This window comes from Haliaeetus albicilla, chromosome 27 (assembly GCF_947461875.1).
Source record: "Haliaeetus albicilla chromosome 27, bHalAlb1.1, whole genome shotgun sequence".
Taxonomy (NCBI): domain Eukaryota; kingdom Metazoa; phylum Chordata; class Aves; order Accipitriformes; family Accipitridae; genus Haliaeetus; species Haliaeetus albicilla.
The window spans coordinates 20,261,494-20,278,801 of NC_091509.1; the positions used below are offsets into that span (position 1 = coordinate 20,261,494).

Genomic DNA, 17,308 nt, shown 5'->3' on the forward strand with positions numbered 1-17,308 from the left:
CAGGGTAGATTGTTGTCTATTAAAAACTCTCTAAGTGCGAGGTTTTCTTTGAGATTTCAGATCACAGATTTCATGCAAGTGCTGTGCCTCTTCTGCAGCTGTGTGCACATAAAACACATTCTGACCCACTTTTTTAAATTAAAGTTTATGATAAGAACCATTTTTTAACTTCTTCAGGCATTTGGCCAAGTATTAAGGAAGTCTTGGGAAAAAAAATGCTGTAAGGGAAAGCATTTTTTAAAGTGTACTTAGAATGCATTCATCCAGGAGAAATACAAGTGTCATATCCAATTTCCCCACACACAGTGTACTACGAATCTCCACTGCAGATATTTTCTGAAGTCTCTAATGGATGTGAGTATAATGGGAAAATGAAGGGCTTAGCCCAGTGATTTTCATGGGATCATACACTACATTGGCTCGTTCTTTAGAAGTGAAATCATTGCCGAGTGTCTCATTGACAGATGGATTAAGAATAAAGAAATAAACCCAGTGTTTTAAGCAAAATACATATTATCTGCACGTAAGCACATTGTCCTCCACATTTCACAAAGCAATTTTACATCTTTTGGGGAAGAGATACAAAACTAAGCGCGCACTTCATTTCCTTCTGTCTGCATTGAATGGATGAAAAGATACTCAATGTAAAATTAGTTTTCCTAAGTCAGTAGCAGTGACCTGTGAATCCAGGGGAACACAAACAGGCTGTTTCTATGGGCTCCCTCTCAAATTAAGCAGAAACCTTTCTTGGCTATTCTTGACCTTTTCTTGTCTTCAGCAAAGGTCAGATGTGCTGCAGCATGTATCTTTTACAGAACATTTATTCTCTGCTCACTGTTGTCTGCCCTCTCTTGAGACAGAAAACAAAGACCCCTTTTCTTCAGTGCACCCTGGCTGGGTATGTTCCTCGAGAAATGTTTTACACCTTCCCTGGGCTGGAGGGACGGTGTTTAACACAGTCTGCTCTACACCTCAGCCTTGCCAGGTCCTGCAGTGGTCCCCAGGCACCACGGGTAGCAAACGCACATCACAGCTACCCTCTGATGCTGTAATTTAAGAGATGAGGTTGGACGTGGTCTTCACTCAGTGGTTATACGTACAGCTCGAAGTTGCTCTCTGGCCCCAGCCTGGCAGGGATATGCTTTATTTTGAACAGTTTTCTATTTTGAGATTGAGGAAGTCTTGAGTATATATTGAACAGATTAAATACAAAACTGGTCAACACTAGCCTACAAAACACCCGAGCCTTGATATCATTGCTATTGCAAATTAGTCTTCCCCATAAAAGGCTTCAGCTCTTGAAGATGTTATTCAAATACCCAAGCACATATTCAAGCTTCCAGCATCAGGTTGCTAACTTTAACCAAATATGTACCTCCTTTTAGCATGTTTTAGAAGCACTAAAACGAGTGAGATTTCTTACAGAAAAGAGATAGCATTATTGCACACACTTCTGAAACCAACAGGATAGAGTTTCCCAGTTCTGCTGACTTTCGTCTTTTCTCAAGCATATCACCGTGTCTCCAGAGATGACTTCAGTGTCATGTTTTCTGTTTCAGGTTTGGCTTCATCTTTAATAAATCGAAATCTGCAGTTCACAAAATTGACCTGGAAACTGTGACTCACATCAAGACTATCAACTTCAAAAACTATAGCTGTGTACCGCAGACCATGGCTTATACCCACCTGGGCGGTTACTTCTTTGTCCAGTGTAGGAGGAATAGGTTGGTGGCTGTGTCGCCGCAGCTCGTTATTGACAGTGTTACCGATGCCGTCATCGGCCCCAACAGCGACGTGTCGGGCACACCTTATATCTCACCGGACGGACGCTATTTGGTCAGTGCAGATGAAGACAGTGGCAGGATCAGAGTCCAGGCTCTAACTGTCCGAGGGGAAATCAAGTTGATTTATGACTTACAAACAAACATACACGTATCTGATCTGACATTTCAACCCTCTTTCACTGAAGGCAATCAGTACTATATATATGCTACTTCACACTTGCAAACAGATGTGCTTTTTGTAGAGCTGTCAACGGGGAAAATGAATGTACTGAAGAATTTAAAGGACCCTATCACATCCAAAGACTGGCCCTGGAGCAACTACAACAGAATTATGAAAGACAGTGGATTATTTGGACAGTATCTCATTACACCAGCTAAAGATTCATTGTTTGTTATAAATGGGAGGCAAAATACGTTACGCTGTGAGGTTTCAGGTATAAGGAGGGGTAACACAGTGGTCTGGGTTGGAGAGGTATGAAAGGGCAATAGCAGTAGAGCCTTCGGCAGGCAAGTACCGGTTGGACCTTTACACTGCAACAAAGGAGCAGTAGCATTGTATATTTTTACACTGGGAAAAAAAAAAAGAAAAAACAAAAAACCCCTGTATAGGCTTCATGGTACAACACTGGTCTACTTGCAAGTTTTATAATATAAGGTATGCTCTGCTAATAGGAAGTGGTTTTGAAGAGATATTTTTTATTTGGGGGTATGATTTCTGGTTATGAGGAAAATGCTGGGAAGTGAATAATATCTCCACTGAGATACCGTATAAGCCACGAAACCTAGTGATTCTGTAGAACAAAACAGATTTTGAGTTTCCATACTGAGGAGCTTTTATGTTATGTTCAAGCCATCACTTTTCTTTCCTGTATACCTTGCCCGTTAGCTGTGCTGACTACCCCACCCCAACACAGAGAGACTACAGAAGCAATGACTGCAGTTAAAATTCAACTTTGGATGATGAGGGAAACAAAGCAACAGAGAGCAGTTTTCAACCCACAGAAACCTAGGAGTGCGATTTAATGAAAACTGATCAGTTTTCTCTGCAGGATGGCTTTGGGAGGATTCACAGATGTGATTTCAGAAGGAGGCATAGCAGAAATAGTAACTGTCAGCTCGCTTTCTTCTGCACTTAATTTTGCTCTTGGTACTACTGAAGGCAATGTTATGAGGTTCCCCCCCTTCTTCTAATGCATATTTGTGTGATTGTATTTGAGAAATTTGGCATGAAATATCCAGGCCATTAGAGTGGGTAAAAGCCAGGAAACACTGAGCAGGGGGTCAGGGTTTGTAAAATATTTTGTTGAGAAGAGGGCATTAGTCTTTCAGCAGCTCATGAGTGCGGTCAGCTTGGGCACAATATGCAAAATCTGCTCTTCAGGGGCAGAGAATTAGTTACGGTTATTCCCATAGGAGGCAGCAACACTTCTAGAAATTGTTGGTTTCTCTCATTAAGTATTTAGTAGCACTGAAGTCACTTGGTTCTTCATAAAATAATAGCTACAATGACAGAGGGTATTTTTAATAGAAAACTCACTCATTTTCTAGTCATAGCCTTAATTTGCCTATTTCTTTCCAGACATCCCGGGAAACAATTTTTCTCTGTGATTTTTTTTCTTCCCATTTATAGTACACTTGTTTATAGTCAATTATCTTTTAGTTATGAGCAAAGAGATTCATGTAAAACCAGCTGAATTACCCTAGAATGCAACAGCTGGCATTGAGAAATTTCAGTTGAGTTCCCATAAAAATACAGATCCATTTGCACATTTGGAAGATATAAAAACTTTTCTAGTTGCGTTTTTGTAACTTTCTATATCCATCACCATGAAGTAATCAGGGCAAGAGCAGCTATGGCTTGCAAAGCGGTGCAAACCAGGTGGGCACCACTGCCACTGTGAACGGGCTTTGAAAATGTGGTCTTGAGGTGGGTGAAAACTCTCTCTGAAGGTAAGCATCTGTTGCATCGGAGCCACCCGTTGGCCTTTCAAAAGACCCAGCTCGTTTTGCGAATGACCTTGTTGCCCAGACTTTGTACGAAAGCAGCTGCTGAACGCATCCAGTGATATGTAGTGGCGGAGTAGTTATTTTCCAACACAGATGCTTAAAGTCGCCCATTTCACGATGCACGCGGAGGGATTTTAAATGAGAAGGACGCAGACTAACACTGGTAGTCTTTGCTTTAAATGTTAAACTTTACCAAAAGAGTAGCATTTTAGCGTGGCTGTAGACCTGAAGTAATTTAAACCATTTCGGTTCTATAGAGAATATATAAAAATCTGTTCAGACAGACAAAGAAGGGGAGCTGAATCCTATGAATTCATTAAACATGGAGTCCTTGAAATTGCCCTTCAACATCCATAGGCTGAACCCTACATCTCTTTTCACTTATGAGCCATAGGGGTTAGAAGCGACTATCCCATCATTGCAACACAGACATAGGAAACAGATTGGCATAGCCTTCCTTTAGCAATGCATGGTGTCCATGATTTTCTACTCATCTGGTTAGGAAACATACCCATGTCAAGGAAAGGAGAAGACCAGCTCTGTAAGTACCTTTAAATATGCACAACTCCTTTCTTGAACGAAGCTGTATCCATACATTGCAGTCATCCTAAATGTGTTTTACCAAGGCCAAACACTGCTCTCGTGTTATCTTTTATGACTTCTTGAATATTTTATTATGCCTATGGTAAGTTTCCCCGTAGAGACGTTCATTGTGTCATAGATCAAGCAAATATTACTTTTTTAACAATATTTAAAAAAACTGTATATATCTGTTCAGGTACATATTCTTGAGGCTGGTTTATATATAGGCTGTGAAAGATGTGTAACAGACCTCACTTCTTCCTGTTTGTCGCAAAATATTGGAATAGCGTTCACTTGAAAAATCCCACTTGGACCTTCCAAAGATGTTCCCTTTCTTCCCTCTTCAGCCCAAGTTCTGGTGATGTGTTTTCTAAATTATCCTAATGGTTATATATCATACTTAGCAAATGAAGTACAACTTAGATTGTCCACACTACTTGTGAACAGTTCCAATGACAGTCAAATCTGACATTAAAGTGCTGCACATTTGTTATTCTGATTTTATTTTTTTTATGACACTGAAATTTTGTATCTACTCAAAAAATGTTTCAGCTCATTTTTCCCTTGCAACTCGGTCAAAAAGAGACTACGTTTCCTTGTTTGCAGTTTTTTTCCCGCTCCCTTCATGTTCTCCACCAATTCACAATTAATTCCTAGCTAATAAATTAATTAATCACAGCGATTAATTGAAATGAATTTAAATTGAATTAGTGGCCATTTAGTTATTCTATAACACTTATATATGAGTTGGGTATTCTGACACTAGAATCACAGGAAAAATAGTCCCTGGTTGACAATAAGACTCTAGTCCCAATATCAGATGCATTTTCCATCCATCGTTGAGGTTAAACAGCAGTATTATGGAAATACTGTTTTGTCTTCGTATTTTCCTTCAGTATTTTCACTTTCTGAATGAGTGAGAGTTTTTACTTAACATCTTTAACTATGCAGTTCAGTGACTATTGAGAAACCATCCACTTTTCTTTCAAATTGGAGAGAAAACTCACAAGTGCCTTAATTTGGAATCTGTGACAATAATTAACATATCCTTATCATTTAATACTTTGATTTTTTATTTTATTTTCTTTTAACCACTACAAAAAAAGCAACAGACGTCCCAGAAGATGTCAGTGGGCAGGGGTGGGCATGCCCACAGGATGGGTGGGAGATGGGAAACTGGCCGGGCTGCTTGGTCACCCCTGCAAAAGGGGTTTAGCGAGGGGGGGGCTGTTGAAAAACTCCCACCTTGAAGGAGTTGGGCCGTTTGGCCGCGTTGACCTCCATGAACACGGCGTTGCCCGAGAGACACGCGAGTCCTGATGACCTGTTGACAAGTACTTATTTACTTGATTTATACCATGATTAGGTCTTAATTACTAGAGCACCCGGTAGTGTGCTAGGTACTGCGTAAACCAGATAAAAAGGCCAAGATCTCAATTCTGTAAGGAGATAACGGCTAATTCCCCATATGACCTTACAGCAGGTCAACAAAATGAACAGGAAAGCAGGAACTGAGGCTGAGGGAGACGTAAGCGTTGACAGGAGTGTGATAACTTGGTTATTTGTCAAAGATACGGGCATGCCGTAAGACCCCCTTTGTCCCTCCCCATTCAGGGCTTTATTTTAAGTTATATGTATCACTGTTGCTTCTCTTTATCGAATGCCTGGGGCTGGGACTGGGACACTCGACCCCAGGGATTTCCTATCCTAGGACTTGCCACCTCATGCTGGGATAATTTCTCCCTTAGAACACCAGGGAGTAAATCGTGCTTGTTCTAATGAAGTACATCCCACGAGGTGAGCATCCAGCGCCTGGTTTCCATACTGGATTACAACTCCCACTCTACCTCCCATCTGAAACCTGCATTTACTGCCTGACCCACTGCTTTGCACATTTTCTCTTGGTCTAACCAAACAACAAAAAAAAACCCCAAAACCAAAAACCTACAATACAGTTATGGCAAACAAAGCAGAGATCAATGTTATAATTTCCTCTTCTAGTACCGCTTCTTGCTCCGAAGAGCTCACCCCCCAACCCAGCAAACCTCCCCTCCGCCCTCCCTCGTGCGCATTTCCACCGCCAGCCATGTGCTTTCACAACAGATACCACCAGCTGCTGTGCCCCAAATGCTTTGAGCTCTTTTCTGGATTTCACCCCTCCTTCCCCCTTCGTGCATCTCTACCCTGGTGCTGCGGCACATGGTTCCTCCTGCTGCATCGCCGTGGTGTCCTCCCTCCAGCCACTGCCTGCTTTACCCAATCCCCGCTGGAGCAAGAGGTTTTTATTTCTTTTTTTTTTCTCCCTTGTTACTTTTTGAAGCAGACTGAAATAAAACACAAGGAAATCTCTCCATCTGGAGACCAGGAAAACCTGTGTGTTTCTTTTATATAAGAGACGTGCGACGATATTTGATGTTGAGGACGGGATGAATTCCCAGCCAAGCACAGGAATGCAGTGCTGCTAGCTGCTAGAGGAAGAAGACGACACCCTTTTTTTAACCTGCCTCCAATGAGAGGGTGGGTTCTTTTTTAACACTGATCTCTAAAAATAAAGAATAAAATGGCAAGGCTATGAAGATTTTTTAAACAAGGCTGAAAACAGAGGAAAGAGGCAGGCAGGCAGGAATCTCACCTCTGCTCACATCTGGTAAAAATCAAGCTGCCCCCAAAATGCAGAGGCGCTGACTTGGGGCTCGTGCCCAAGCAGTGGGACTGAGCTGCAGCCTGGGCTGGGTCCGTGTGATAAAAGGGGCTGCAAATACAGAGCTGCAACTCTTCATTTATTTTTTATTACATGCAGAGCGAGCTGGCTGTTGCAGCCCAGCCCAATGCATTTGCCAAAACACCTTAGATGCTGAAATCCCATGGCTGCCCAGTAGGATGAGGGAGGATTTACAGCCCGTACAGGAGGAGCAGGACGGTTTGAGCATGACCAGTGCAACTTGTCATGTTCTTGGCCCGTTCTGCTCTCTGCACCAGCTGAATTGATGCCCGTAACTCAGGTCAGCGGCGTGTACGGTTGGCCCCGCACAGCCGGGTGGGAAGACGTACCGGTGCCTTCACGCAGTGCTCTTAATGACCCTCAGCGCCTTGACACAGGATGCTCGGGTGACTTACGCCAGTAAAGAAGCTCTGTTCTCTTTTGGGGTTTTTTCCCTTCCTGTAATTTCATTTGTCCCTCATTGTAAGAAAAAAGAAAGTTCCTGAAAAAGGGATGAAAACTCATGCTAGTGGCCCAAAACTCAAAGGTGAACAAGGCTCTTGCATGTCTCACCTTAAGTTTGGGAAACATGGGGGATTGCAGCTCATATTTTCCAAATTCTTGTAGTTGTTGCAAGACAAAAAACAAAACCAAAAAAAGTCATTATTTTTTTTAACCAGTTCCCAATACTAACTTTTAAAAAAAAAGAAAAAAGAGCCCTGCTGTGGTGCTTCTACCATGCAAATTGCCACTGCCTGGAGGCTTGTTTAATTAAGCACTTCAGCCTCTAACCCTTGGCAGTCTATGGTGTCTTTGACACTTGTCCAAAGCCATCAGATAAAGACAGTAAGCGCAGCAGAGAGCAGAAAGCCAGCTGTGTCTAGTAAACAAGACAAGCACTAAATCAAACAAGAAGCCCATCCCAATTTACAAAGGTCAGACCACTGGCATTTCCAAAAGTAAAACTCAGATTCCCGGATTAGCAAAGGTTTCTCCCCACAGTTGCATGTGCGTGATGCCATGCATGGCTTGGTGGCCACATCAGTGTCTGCACCATCAGATGCCCAACCCAAGAGCCATGTGCTTTCCAGTTAATTTTTACCTTACAGCAAGAGGGTGCAGTGATGGTCAGCACGTCAACCACCCTGTAATCACAGCAGAGCAAAAAGTGGAGCGTTACCCGAAGAGAATTCTTTTTTACTGCAAGGAATATTACAGAGGGAGAGTTTTTAATGGTTTATTTAAGGCCGCAGTAAACTCAATGTTAATTGACTTCCAGAAAGTGGAGGGAAGCTTCTGCATAGGAAAGTGCATAATTTCTGCAGAGGATTTGCTTCAAGGGCTTGCAAAGCCTGATCTGAGTGGGGTCAGGCAGGGAGACCAGGCTGGCATTGTGGACTCTCACCTCTCTTTTCTTTAGGCAGGTCCAACCAAGCTAGAAAAGAGTAATAAGGCATCTGCTAGGAATTTTTATTTTTTCAAACTGTATTATTTCCTACTTTCAACCCTCATCTGTTTTAGCACAGCTACACCGTGCAGACTGGACCTCCTGTAAGCTGTTTCTGAGCATTAAGAATGCAGAATTTTCCGAACATCAGCCCTGAACACCCTGTTGTGCAGATAATTCAATATGAGCAGCTATATTATATTTATCTGTATTTGGAGTGTTGCATTGCTCCGGTCTTATTTTTACATGGAATCCAAGGCAATTCCTTTAAAATACAGTGTCAAAAATATTGGTGGACCACAAGTAGAGGCTAACTGCTGGCTTATTAATTACCCTCTCTAGCATCCCTTTCTTTCAAGTGGCTGATCTGAAATGGTCTATACCCACCTGAAACCTAAGCTTCAGGTTGTTCTCTTCATCCAGATCATCAGCACATCTAGTCCTAGTGCAAGTAAAATTCCCCGCTGTGCCCAGCACAACTGAACTGCTCCAGGAAGATACCACATATTGACACAGACAGCAAGTGCCAGCAAGCCCCGGTCCCTCGGCAGTTTTCCAATTCCCATGCTTGCTCAGCACAAAATCAGCTCTGTATTAAACACAACTTCAGCTTTGAAGCTGGCTGACTCTGGCATCCAACTGTTGGCACGTAGGATGCCATCTTTATCCCATAGCCAAAATTACTCACTATTTTCTCTCTATAAAATTATTTCAATCCAGTAAATACATTAGCTTCTTTATGATTTCTTAAGCAGATTTTATTCTCTCAAGGCAAGGCATTGTCTCAAGCCTGAAAACTCTTTATGTGATTTTTTTTTTTTTTCTTTTTCATTTACATCAAGAGGATTGATGTAAATATAAAGCTTTGGGGAAGGTTTAGGTTTAGAAAGGAAAGCAGCAGTTGCTGTATTAAACATGCTGGTGGTCCATGGCTGGTCCTTCCCCGCACCCCACCGGTGGCTTCGCCCAGCCCCACGTGCCGGAGCACCGAGCCTGGCACCGCTGTCCACCCTGGTGAGGAGGTGGCGAGGCCATTAAAACAGGGACTTGACTTGGAGTCAGTTTGCTGGATACTTTCTGTTTGCACAGTTTACAACAGACTAACTACTGGTAGCTCTGAGTGCACATGGGAAAATTAACAGCATCCCTGAAGTGTACTAAAACTACACCAAGTTCTCACGTCTGATGGCACGAAGATTCCCCAAGCACAGGACATTGCAAACGTCCTGCCCCTTCTTCATGGACAAATATTTGGGCAAACATATGGCCAAAAATAATAACCTAACAAATTATTATTCTCTCCAAATAAAAGGTGGGGGGACTGCAGGCTAAAAGCTTTTTTATTTCTTTCCCGAAACTTCACTGGGGACACTGAAAACTAATGATTAACTGTGATTAAGTTCGAAAGCTATGGCTGAAGAAAACAAAATTCAACCACTTTTGTCAATACCTAAATCATGAAGAGCAGAGAGCAACATTTTAATACTCATTTGCATTTTAATAGGCAAATATCTGCCTCTTTTGCTACAGCTTTATATTTTGGACACACAAGCCTGTGATTTGCCTGTGTGGATTCCTTATTCATCCTGGACATCAATGTGTCCTTTAAGTCCACCATGAAGCACAACTCTAGACATAGCGCCAGGAATCTCGAGGGAAATTCCCACCCCACCACGGCAATGAGCCGCCGTGGAGGTGAAGGCTCAGGGAAGTCTTCCTCCCTCCCACTGCTCGTAGGGCAGCTGAAGAGTAGATGTAGCACAGCTCGAGTCAAATAATACGGGCGAAGCCTCAAGATAAATGTATGAAGTGGCCCGCTGCTAATTGATCAGGGGCTGTTTTCCAAACTGAGGGGTTTTTTCCACCTTTTTTCTTTCTCCCCTGGTCTCTGAACAGCACTTCCAGCCGCTTATTGCCCCCGCCCCAGCTTCATCAACCTCTGAAATCTCTGTGTGCTCCCAACTCTCGCCAAAACAGGGATCCTGCTCTCATCCTGCAGACAAAAGCTTATTCAGCAGCTGAAGCAAGACAACCCCACAAGACCTGCTGGAAAAGCCTTGGGAACCTCAGCGGGTGGCCTTGGGGTGGTTTTTCTTTTCCCCTTGATAGAAGAGCCTCTGCGTCGATGGGCTAATTCATGTGCTGGTGTCAGTGGTGCTCTGGCCTGTACGTACACAGCTACAGCGTGTCAACAGGACATCCCTACCTTTTAAGACTTGCTGAAAGTCAGGTTCATTTGTCTCAAGACAGACTAATAGTAGTTTTCAGCACTAAACACATACACTGGAAAATGTGCAATGGAAAAATAAAAAAAAAAAATCAGCTTTGCCTGAAAAAGCCTCCTCTTGTAATGCTTGTACATGTGAATTTTCCCCCTTATTTATAAAATATATGAAAGTATTTTTAATACATCAACTTTAGTAGAGATTTGTACCAACACAGTATTAGTGTGCAACATTTGAAATACATTTGTATTTACTTTGGTGTGTTATATAGTGCAGCTCACACAGTGTATTTGCAGTGACCCGGTACTGAAGAGGAGGGGCAAAAAAGAATCACACAAAGTGCTCTCTATAGATACTGTAAATGCTCTTTTTCTCCAAATTTTACAATAAAACTTGACAAAAGCTCATGCTGACAGTGTCTCTTTTATCCTTTGGGTGTTGTTAGGATTACTGGTGACAGGATACTGTCTCCCTTTTGCACTGGATGTAAGTCTGCCATCAATGGCTTTTTAAACTGTGGGTGTATTCATTCAGCTGAAATACAGTTGAAGTGACGAGCAGGGCTCCTCTCCACCCTAAAAAAGCAGCTGAGTGTAATTTCTATGTGCATTGTTTATATGCACAAGTTTTTAATGATATATTTGCAGCTGGGAGCTTGCACATCCAGACTGGACCAGTGGAAAGGTGCAGGAAGGGCTGGAGGCGTGCGTGGGATCTGTCACCTATCACTGGCAGAGATTAACTTCTTCCAGGACGGTACCATAGCCCAGCGCAGGCAGGACTGCAATTCAGCGTGCCTTTTCTAAGTGTATTCACACTGCGAAACTCAGCCCAAGCCCTGTGCAATCCTACAGCGGCTTATGGGATTGTGCGGGGTGTAAATCAGGGCAGCCTTTGGCCCTTGCTGATTGATTCAAAGACGTCAGTCTGTGTTTCTGGGTTAGCTGTGCAGCTTACCATGCACTTTTCCGGGAGCCTTCGTCTTTGGTGTTGCAGGGAGACCGATGAACAGCAAACACCGTACCTGGCACCAGCCCCTCTGCAGATCGATTTGGTGGCAGACCTTCTCCTAAAAGCAATAAGGTTGGAATAGGTGAGCTCCCGGTTTTCTCACGTGCAGTGTACTATGGCTCTGTGGGTTTATATTTAAGATTAGCCTGCCATGTCTGTGTATTTAATTTATAATTATAATTTTGGCCTGGGAAAAATTAGTCTGTCTTCACATGGAGCTATTGCAACACTGAGACACAGATGGCTGATTATCGAAATGTCTAATAGCATCTTTGTAATAGTCCTAAGGCAAAAAAAAAAACCACTTTTGACAAGCATTATTTGCTGAAACAAATTCCATTTAATTAAGACATGAAGTCTGCACTGAAAGACATCCTAGCTTGTCAACAATATTAACTGCAGCATATACTACTAGAGGTTATGCTTTGCATTAAGGCTAAATGGTAAAGGACAGGAGTTTTTGAAGAATTTTTTAGGCTTTCCTGTGTAGCAAGGCTAAGCTGGTCATTTTTCTTGAACACTCTTTTACTTTAGAAGCTCAAATCAGTGCTGATGAAAACACCCAACTTACTTACAGCTTTGGAGGCTAAAATCCTCTCTGTACCCTAAAAACTCGTTTCACCAGCACAGGCTGTTCTGCATGCCCTGCCCCAAGGTCTGCAGAGCCCTGACATCCCTGGAGCGGAGCAGCCCGTGGGTGCACAGGCTGCCAGCAAGACCATCGCCGCTCATGAGCGCTTCTCCTAACAGGATGGGTGTTAGGAAACCATCCCTCCTGCAACCACATCAGCTGGACAATATTGCACCGGAGACTCAGCAGAAACCACGGGCTTAGTCCAAAGGATGAGGAGGTTGCTGTGCACCACTCGTTGAGTGACACTCGTTAGTGCACAGAGGGGTTATAGGCAGAGCCAGCAGCTCAAAGTCCGCAGTATCCCATATGGCAGTAAAATTATTCAAGGAGAAATTATGCAGATAGTCAACATGTTCAAGCCGCAATGAATTATGCTGAAAACATCAGCACAAGTAGCAGTCAATTTGTGTTACGGTCAACGAACGCAGCTTCACTTGTTAGAGGCCCCGGAGGCTCAGGGGCCTGGGATACGCAGGGATGCTCTAATAAACACCCTGAAACTGCTGCTCGTGCATCAGTATGTGACAACACTTGGAAGTTAGCCGGGAAAAAAATGTTCAGCAGTAATAGCCGTCGTGCAAGTGGCACAACATTTCATCCACTAGCAGGTCAGCCACTAGTTCTCCAGACACACTGGAAGGCATTTTAATCCCAGGCAAGACCAGGAAAATGCACTGATCCATGTTATCATTATGGGGGGGAAAAAAAGTACAATTAGCAGATGCACTTACCTGCCATTATATTAAAAGTAAGGGTACAGCACTCTTTTAAAAATGAAACTGGGCACTGTCCCTCCAATAAGCCAAGAGTCTGCTGATTGCTGTAAGCCAGATTTTTATAACCAGCCTTACGTTGATTCGCGACTTCTACTGACACCTTATGAGTGAGAGCACCAGGAAAAGGTCTCCTGGCGCAGAGGCCATAGTATCAGAGAAAATGGACTCTGGATAAGGTACAGGTTTTGGGGAGCTATAATCAGGTTTGTGTCAAACGTCCCTTCAAAACATCACCAAAGCAGGGTGGAGGCTGATATGGTCTCCACAAAACATCGAGTGATCATACAGGCTATGTTAAATTTGTGTTTATTGAAATCCTTCCCGCAATAAAATCAAACCCACCGGCAGTTGTTTCAAAGTGTTTCTTTAAGTCAGCCAAACAAATCCCTGAATTATCCTCTGCAGCAAACAAAATGGAGACACGCTATTAAGCCAAGCTGTAAATATCGTTGAAAAGCACACCCTGACCAATAAATTAGGGGCTGTAGTGGCAATGGTGTTAATGCAAGCCTGGAAGGAGATGCTCACTGGGGGCAAATAATGTATTTGTGGTGTTGCAGGAGAGAGGCAGCTAATGGATGCCGGTTGTGTAGCACACATTGTTCACAAAACCGTTCAGATCGCTGCCAAGCACCTCGCGATCGATGGGCGAGTGATAGCCGGGAAGATTTACACTCACTTTCACACCTCCTCGGGAAGGCTGGGATGGTCCAGAGCATGCCGTGAGATTGCTGAAAACTCAGTGCCAAAAAAAGCCCCGGGTACAGGCTGCCGGTTTCCAGACCTTCAATAAAGTGAATATGGCATCTTCAAGGATTTGCTGGCCTTTCCCCTGTCAGAGGGAAAAATATTTGTTAGGCGAACTTTATGAATGGCTGTAGCGAGCTGTCTGCTGTGTCTGGAGTTGGCACCTGAAGGAGCGCGGGAGCCTCAGCCGCCGGGATTTTGGAGGCAGCTGAGGCTCCGCCAGCCTGGGGCGTCCTGTGCTTTGTCTCTGCAGCAAAACCACAGCCCCTCGCCGGCCGCCCACTCTTTACCGGCATCGTTTGCTGAGCTGTGTGAGGTGGGAGAGGGTCCTGCCGTAACAGAAAGGGTCTAACGCATTGGCAGCACCCGACGGCGGGTCTGAGCTCGGCACGTGTCACCAGCGAGCACGGCCCCTCCGGGGGTGACAGAGCCCCACCGCCCCCCCGGGGGGTAGAGGGGACTTTCCCAGGTGGCAGGGACAGGACACCGTCTGATTACTGGAGCTGTGCTGGATGGAAGAAGAAAGCCAAGAACTGTAAGAATACAACATTACTAGAGTCCTTTAACAGATTGGGACATAATTAATTCATCGTTTCCAGCAAGCTTCTACAGCAAAAACTCTTTTTTTTCCCCCCTTATTTATTTGCTTTTGCTCTTGAGGTTACATTCAATCAGTGCCAGAAAAATTCATGGAAGACAGCAAAGCTTTGCAGGATGAAATTCAACCCATGATGGAGGTTTCAGGCTCGCAGGAGTTAGAGCAGGAGAGTTCCCACAGGCAACTGAGTAAAGAAAGAGCTGCAGGTGTGTGTCCCACACACACGCGCTAAACATGAGAAATGCCCCTTTTCTGCTTGGGTTCAGGACGGGATCCCATGACGAGATAGATGGCAGGGGTGACGTGAGTTAATGCCCCCTCATGGAGCGACTTCGGTGGGGTGGGAGGAGGGACAGGGACGTGCCCCTGCTGCAAAATGTGCACGGGAGCTGCCGGGGAGATGTTCATCCCTGCTACGGGCACATGAAAAAGTGAAGCGGGAAACAAGGAGCAGTAATGGAGCTCACTGCAGGATTGGCATCTGCCACTCCGACTGCTCCGTGTGCGAAGCGCAGATGTCCTTCCACCTTCTGCCTCGTTGGGCGATATTTCATGGCAGCAAGCTGCTTTCCTTTCGCTGTGCAGCATCCAGAACAAAAAGGATCACCGCCCTGACTGGCTACTGGCATAAAAAATAATTGGAAGGAGCAATGGTCTTCTGAATATGAAACAATCAATAGGAATACTGGATTTGGCAATATTTCAGGTATTGGAGAAGGTGAAGCCATTTTCAAAATGGAAAAAAAAAAAAAAAAAAAACATTTCTACCTGCAATCCTCAAGATGGCTGTTAGCAGTATTAATAATCTGATCGCTAATGGCTTCAATCCAGCATAAGGTGATTTATGCCCTTAATTTCCTTTGAAGATAAGGGACTGCAGGATCAGTAAATCCCTACTTGGATGTGAAGCAAATGTCCTGGAGGGTGTCAGTGTGCCCTGTGCCCCTGCGCCCTGCCTGGCCCGGGAGTGAATCAGCTCATGAACTGTGCTGCTGAGTCCAGAGTTCATCAGCTGCAGCACCAATTTGTAATTAACTGCAGAACCGTAAGTTTAAACCAGCATGCTGTTTTCTTTTTTTAAGATGCTTTATGGTCACTACATGGGGCATGCAATTTCATCTTCCTGCGGTAACAGATACTTTGGCTAAGCAGCATCAGTTCAGTGACGATGATGTTTAAATCGTCATTAAACTCATCCTTCCCATAATAAATATTCACAAACTAATATTTTTAATGTCTTAGTGGGTGAATTTTAAGTTATTTAATCATTTGTCCCATTTTATTTACTACATTTTTGTTTGTGCCATCACATCATTTAATTATTTAATGACAGGGCAGGGCAGCAGCCTCTGCCATATATTGGTAGACCACAGAAGTCATATATGGTACATGCATTAACTGTTACTATTAGGACTGTGCAAAAAACATCCTGTGATGACAAAACGTCAAGAAATTATTCTTCTTGTACCTTTACTCCAGAGTCAAAGACTGGATTGTGGTTGTATGGCATAGCTTGGGGTTACATGTAGTCATAACCTTTGAGGGGCAATCCAGGATCGCTAGTTAAAAATAGCTATATGTAAATATAAATGAATCCAGCAAATACTATGGTAAATGGAAGTGCCACACATACAGATTACTCCGCACCCTCCCGTGCCCTGGCAGGTTTGGTCCGCACAATCCCAGTATGGACCAGTCGGGCGTTACCCAAAGTTGGCCCCGTGGATACCCTAGGAGTGCAAAACTTGACTTCTGGTTCCACTTCAGTAAAGCAAGTCTCACTACATTGACTTGATGTATGAGTGCACGAAGGAGTGTGGAAAAAATAAGGAAATTTTAGTAGAGATAAATAGGATTTACAATGCTGTCATCTCTAGCAACTTTGGCGTTTCAATTCATTAAATGTCCAGACAAATTAGAAGTTTGTATTCATTTAAAAATAATTTCTCCTCTTTGACCTAGCTTAATTTATCATTTTGTGTCTTTCTGCAGTGCTTAGGAGAGCTGCTGTTTATATGAACCCAAAGGAATATACAAGTAAAATATTAAGTAGTTATCATTAACAACACAGTACATTAAAACCCAGCACCATAGCTTCCCTGCAGCTATTTTTGCTGAGCCAGACACAAAGTGTTCTCCTACAGATGTAGGATTTGTATTTCTTGCAGTATTAAAGCCGAGACACCTTGTGACAGTGTTTTCACAACTAACACATGTATCTCAGGAATTCAACTGTAGTCACTGCAGAGAAAGAGAAACAGCAAAAGGGAAGTCTGCACTTCAACTTAAACTAATCCTTATTCAAATAATTTATTTTATTTTATTTTTCTAATACAAACCTCCCATGATTTATTTCTGCAATTTTGTATAAATTTTGGAATTTTATGTGCTTTTACGAGTAGCTACATTTTGGAAATGATAAGTGCTATTTATAATTTTGTATATTCTCATGTTTTCAGAAAGGAGAGGCTGGATAATCAACAAGCATCTACCTGAACATTCATATCTTCAGTTTCAGAAATGAATTTTTGTTTACATCAGCTCTGGGCATACCCCAGCAGGTCCGACACAGAGTAACATGTATGCACTCACTCAGAGTTACAGGTAACCCAAGAGTAAGGCTTTCCCGTCACTGCATTATTCTTTTCTCCATCATCAGAAATAGATAGTGTCAATGAAGGCTACATAAATTATATTTATCCAGCAGGTTTAAGCAAAGACATAAAGAATCCTGCTAAGGGTTTGGTATCTTCTTTTTAAATAACATGTATTAATGTGGTTGTCAGGTGGAGAGAG

The 17,308-nt window shown here is 43.3% G+C and overlaps 1 protein-coding gene across 2 annotated transcripts in view; it reads left to right on the forward strand.

Annotated features, from left to right (window-relative positions):
* The window catches only part of FSTL4 (follistatin like 4), a 240,491-nt gene extending 235,625 nt beyond the window's left edge, over positions 1-4,866 (forward strand). For both annotated transcript variants that reach the window (XM_069772285.1, XM_069772286.1), the window contains one exon: positions 1,560-4,866. In XM_069772285.1, the coding sequence (XP_069628386.1) occupies positions 1,560-2,262 (703 nt within the window). In that variant the 3' untranslated portion in view covers positions 2,263-4,866. The remainder of the gene's footprint in view (positions 1-1,559) is intronic.
* Positions 4,867-17,308: the final 12,442 nt, after the last annotated feature.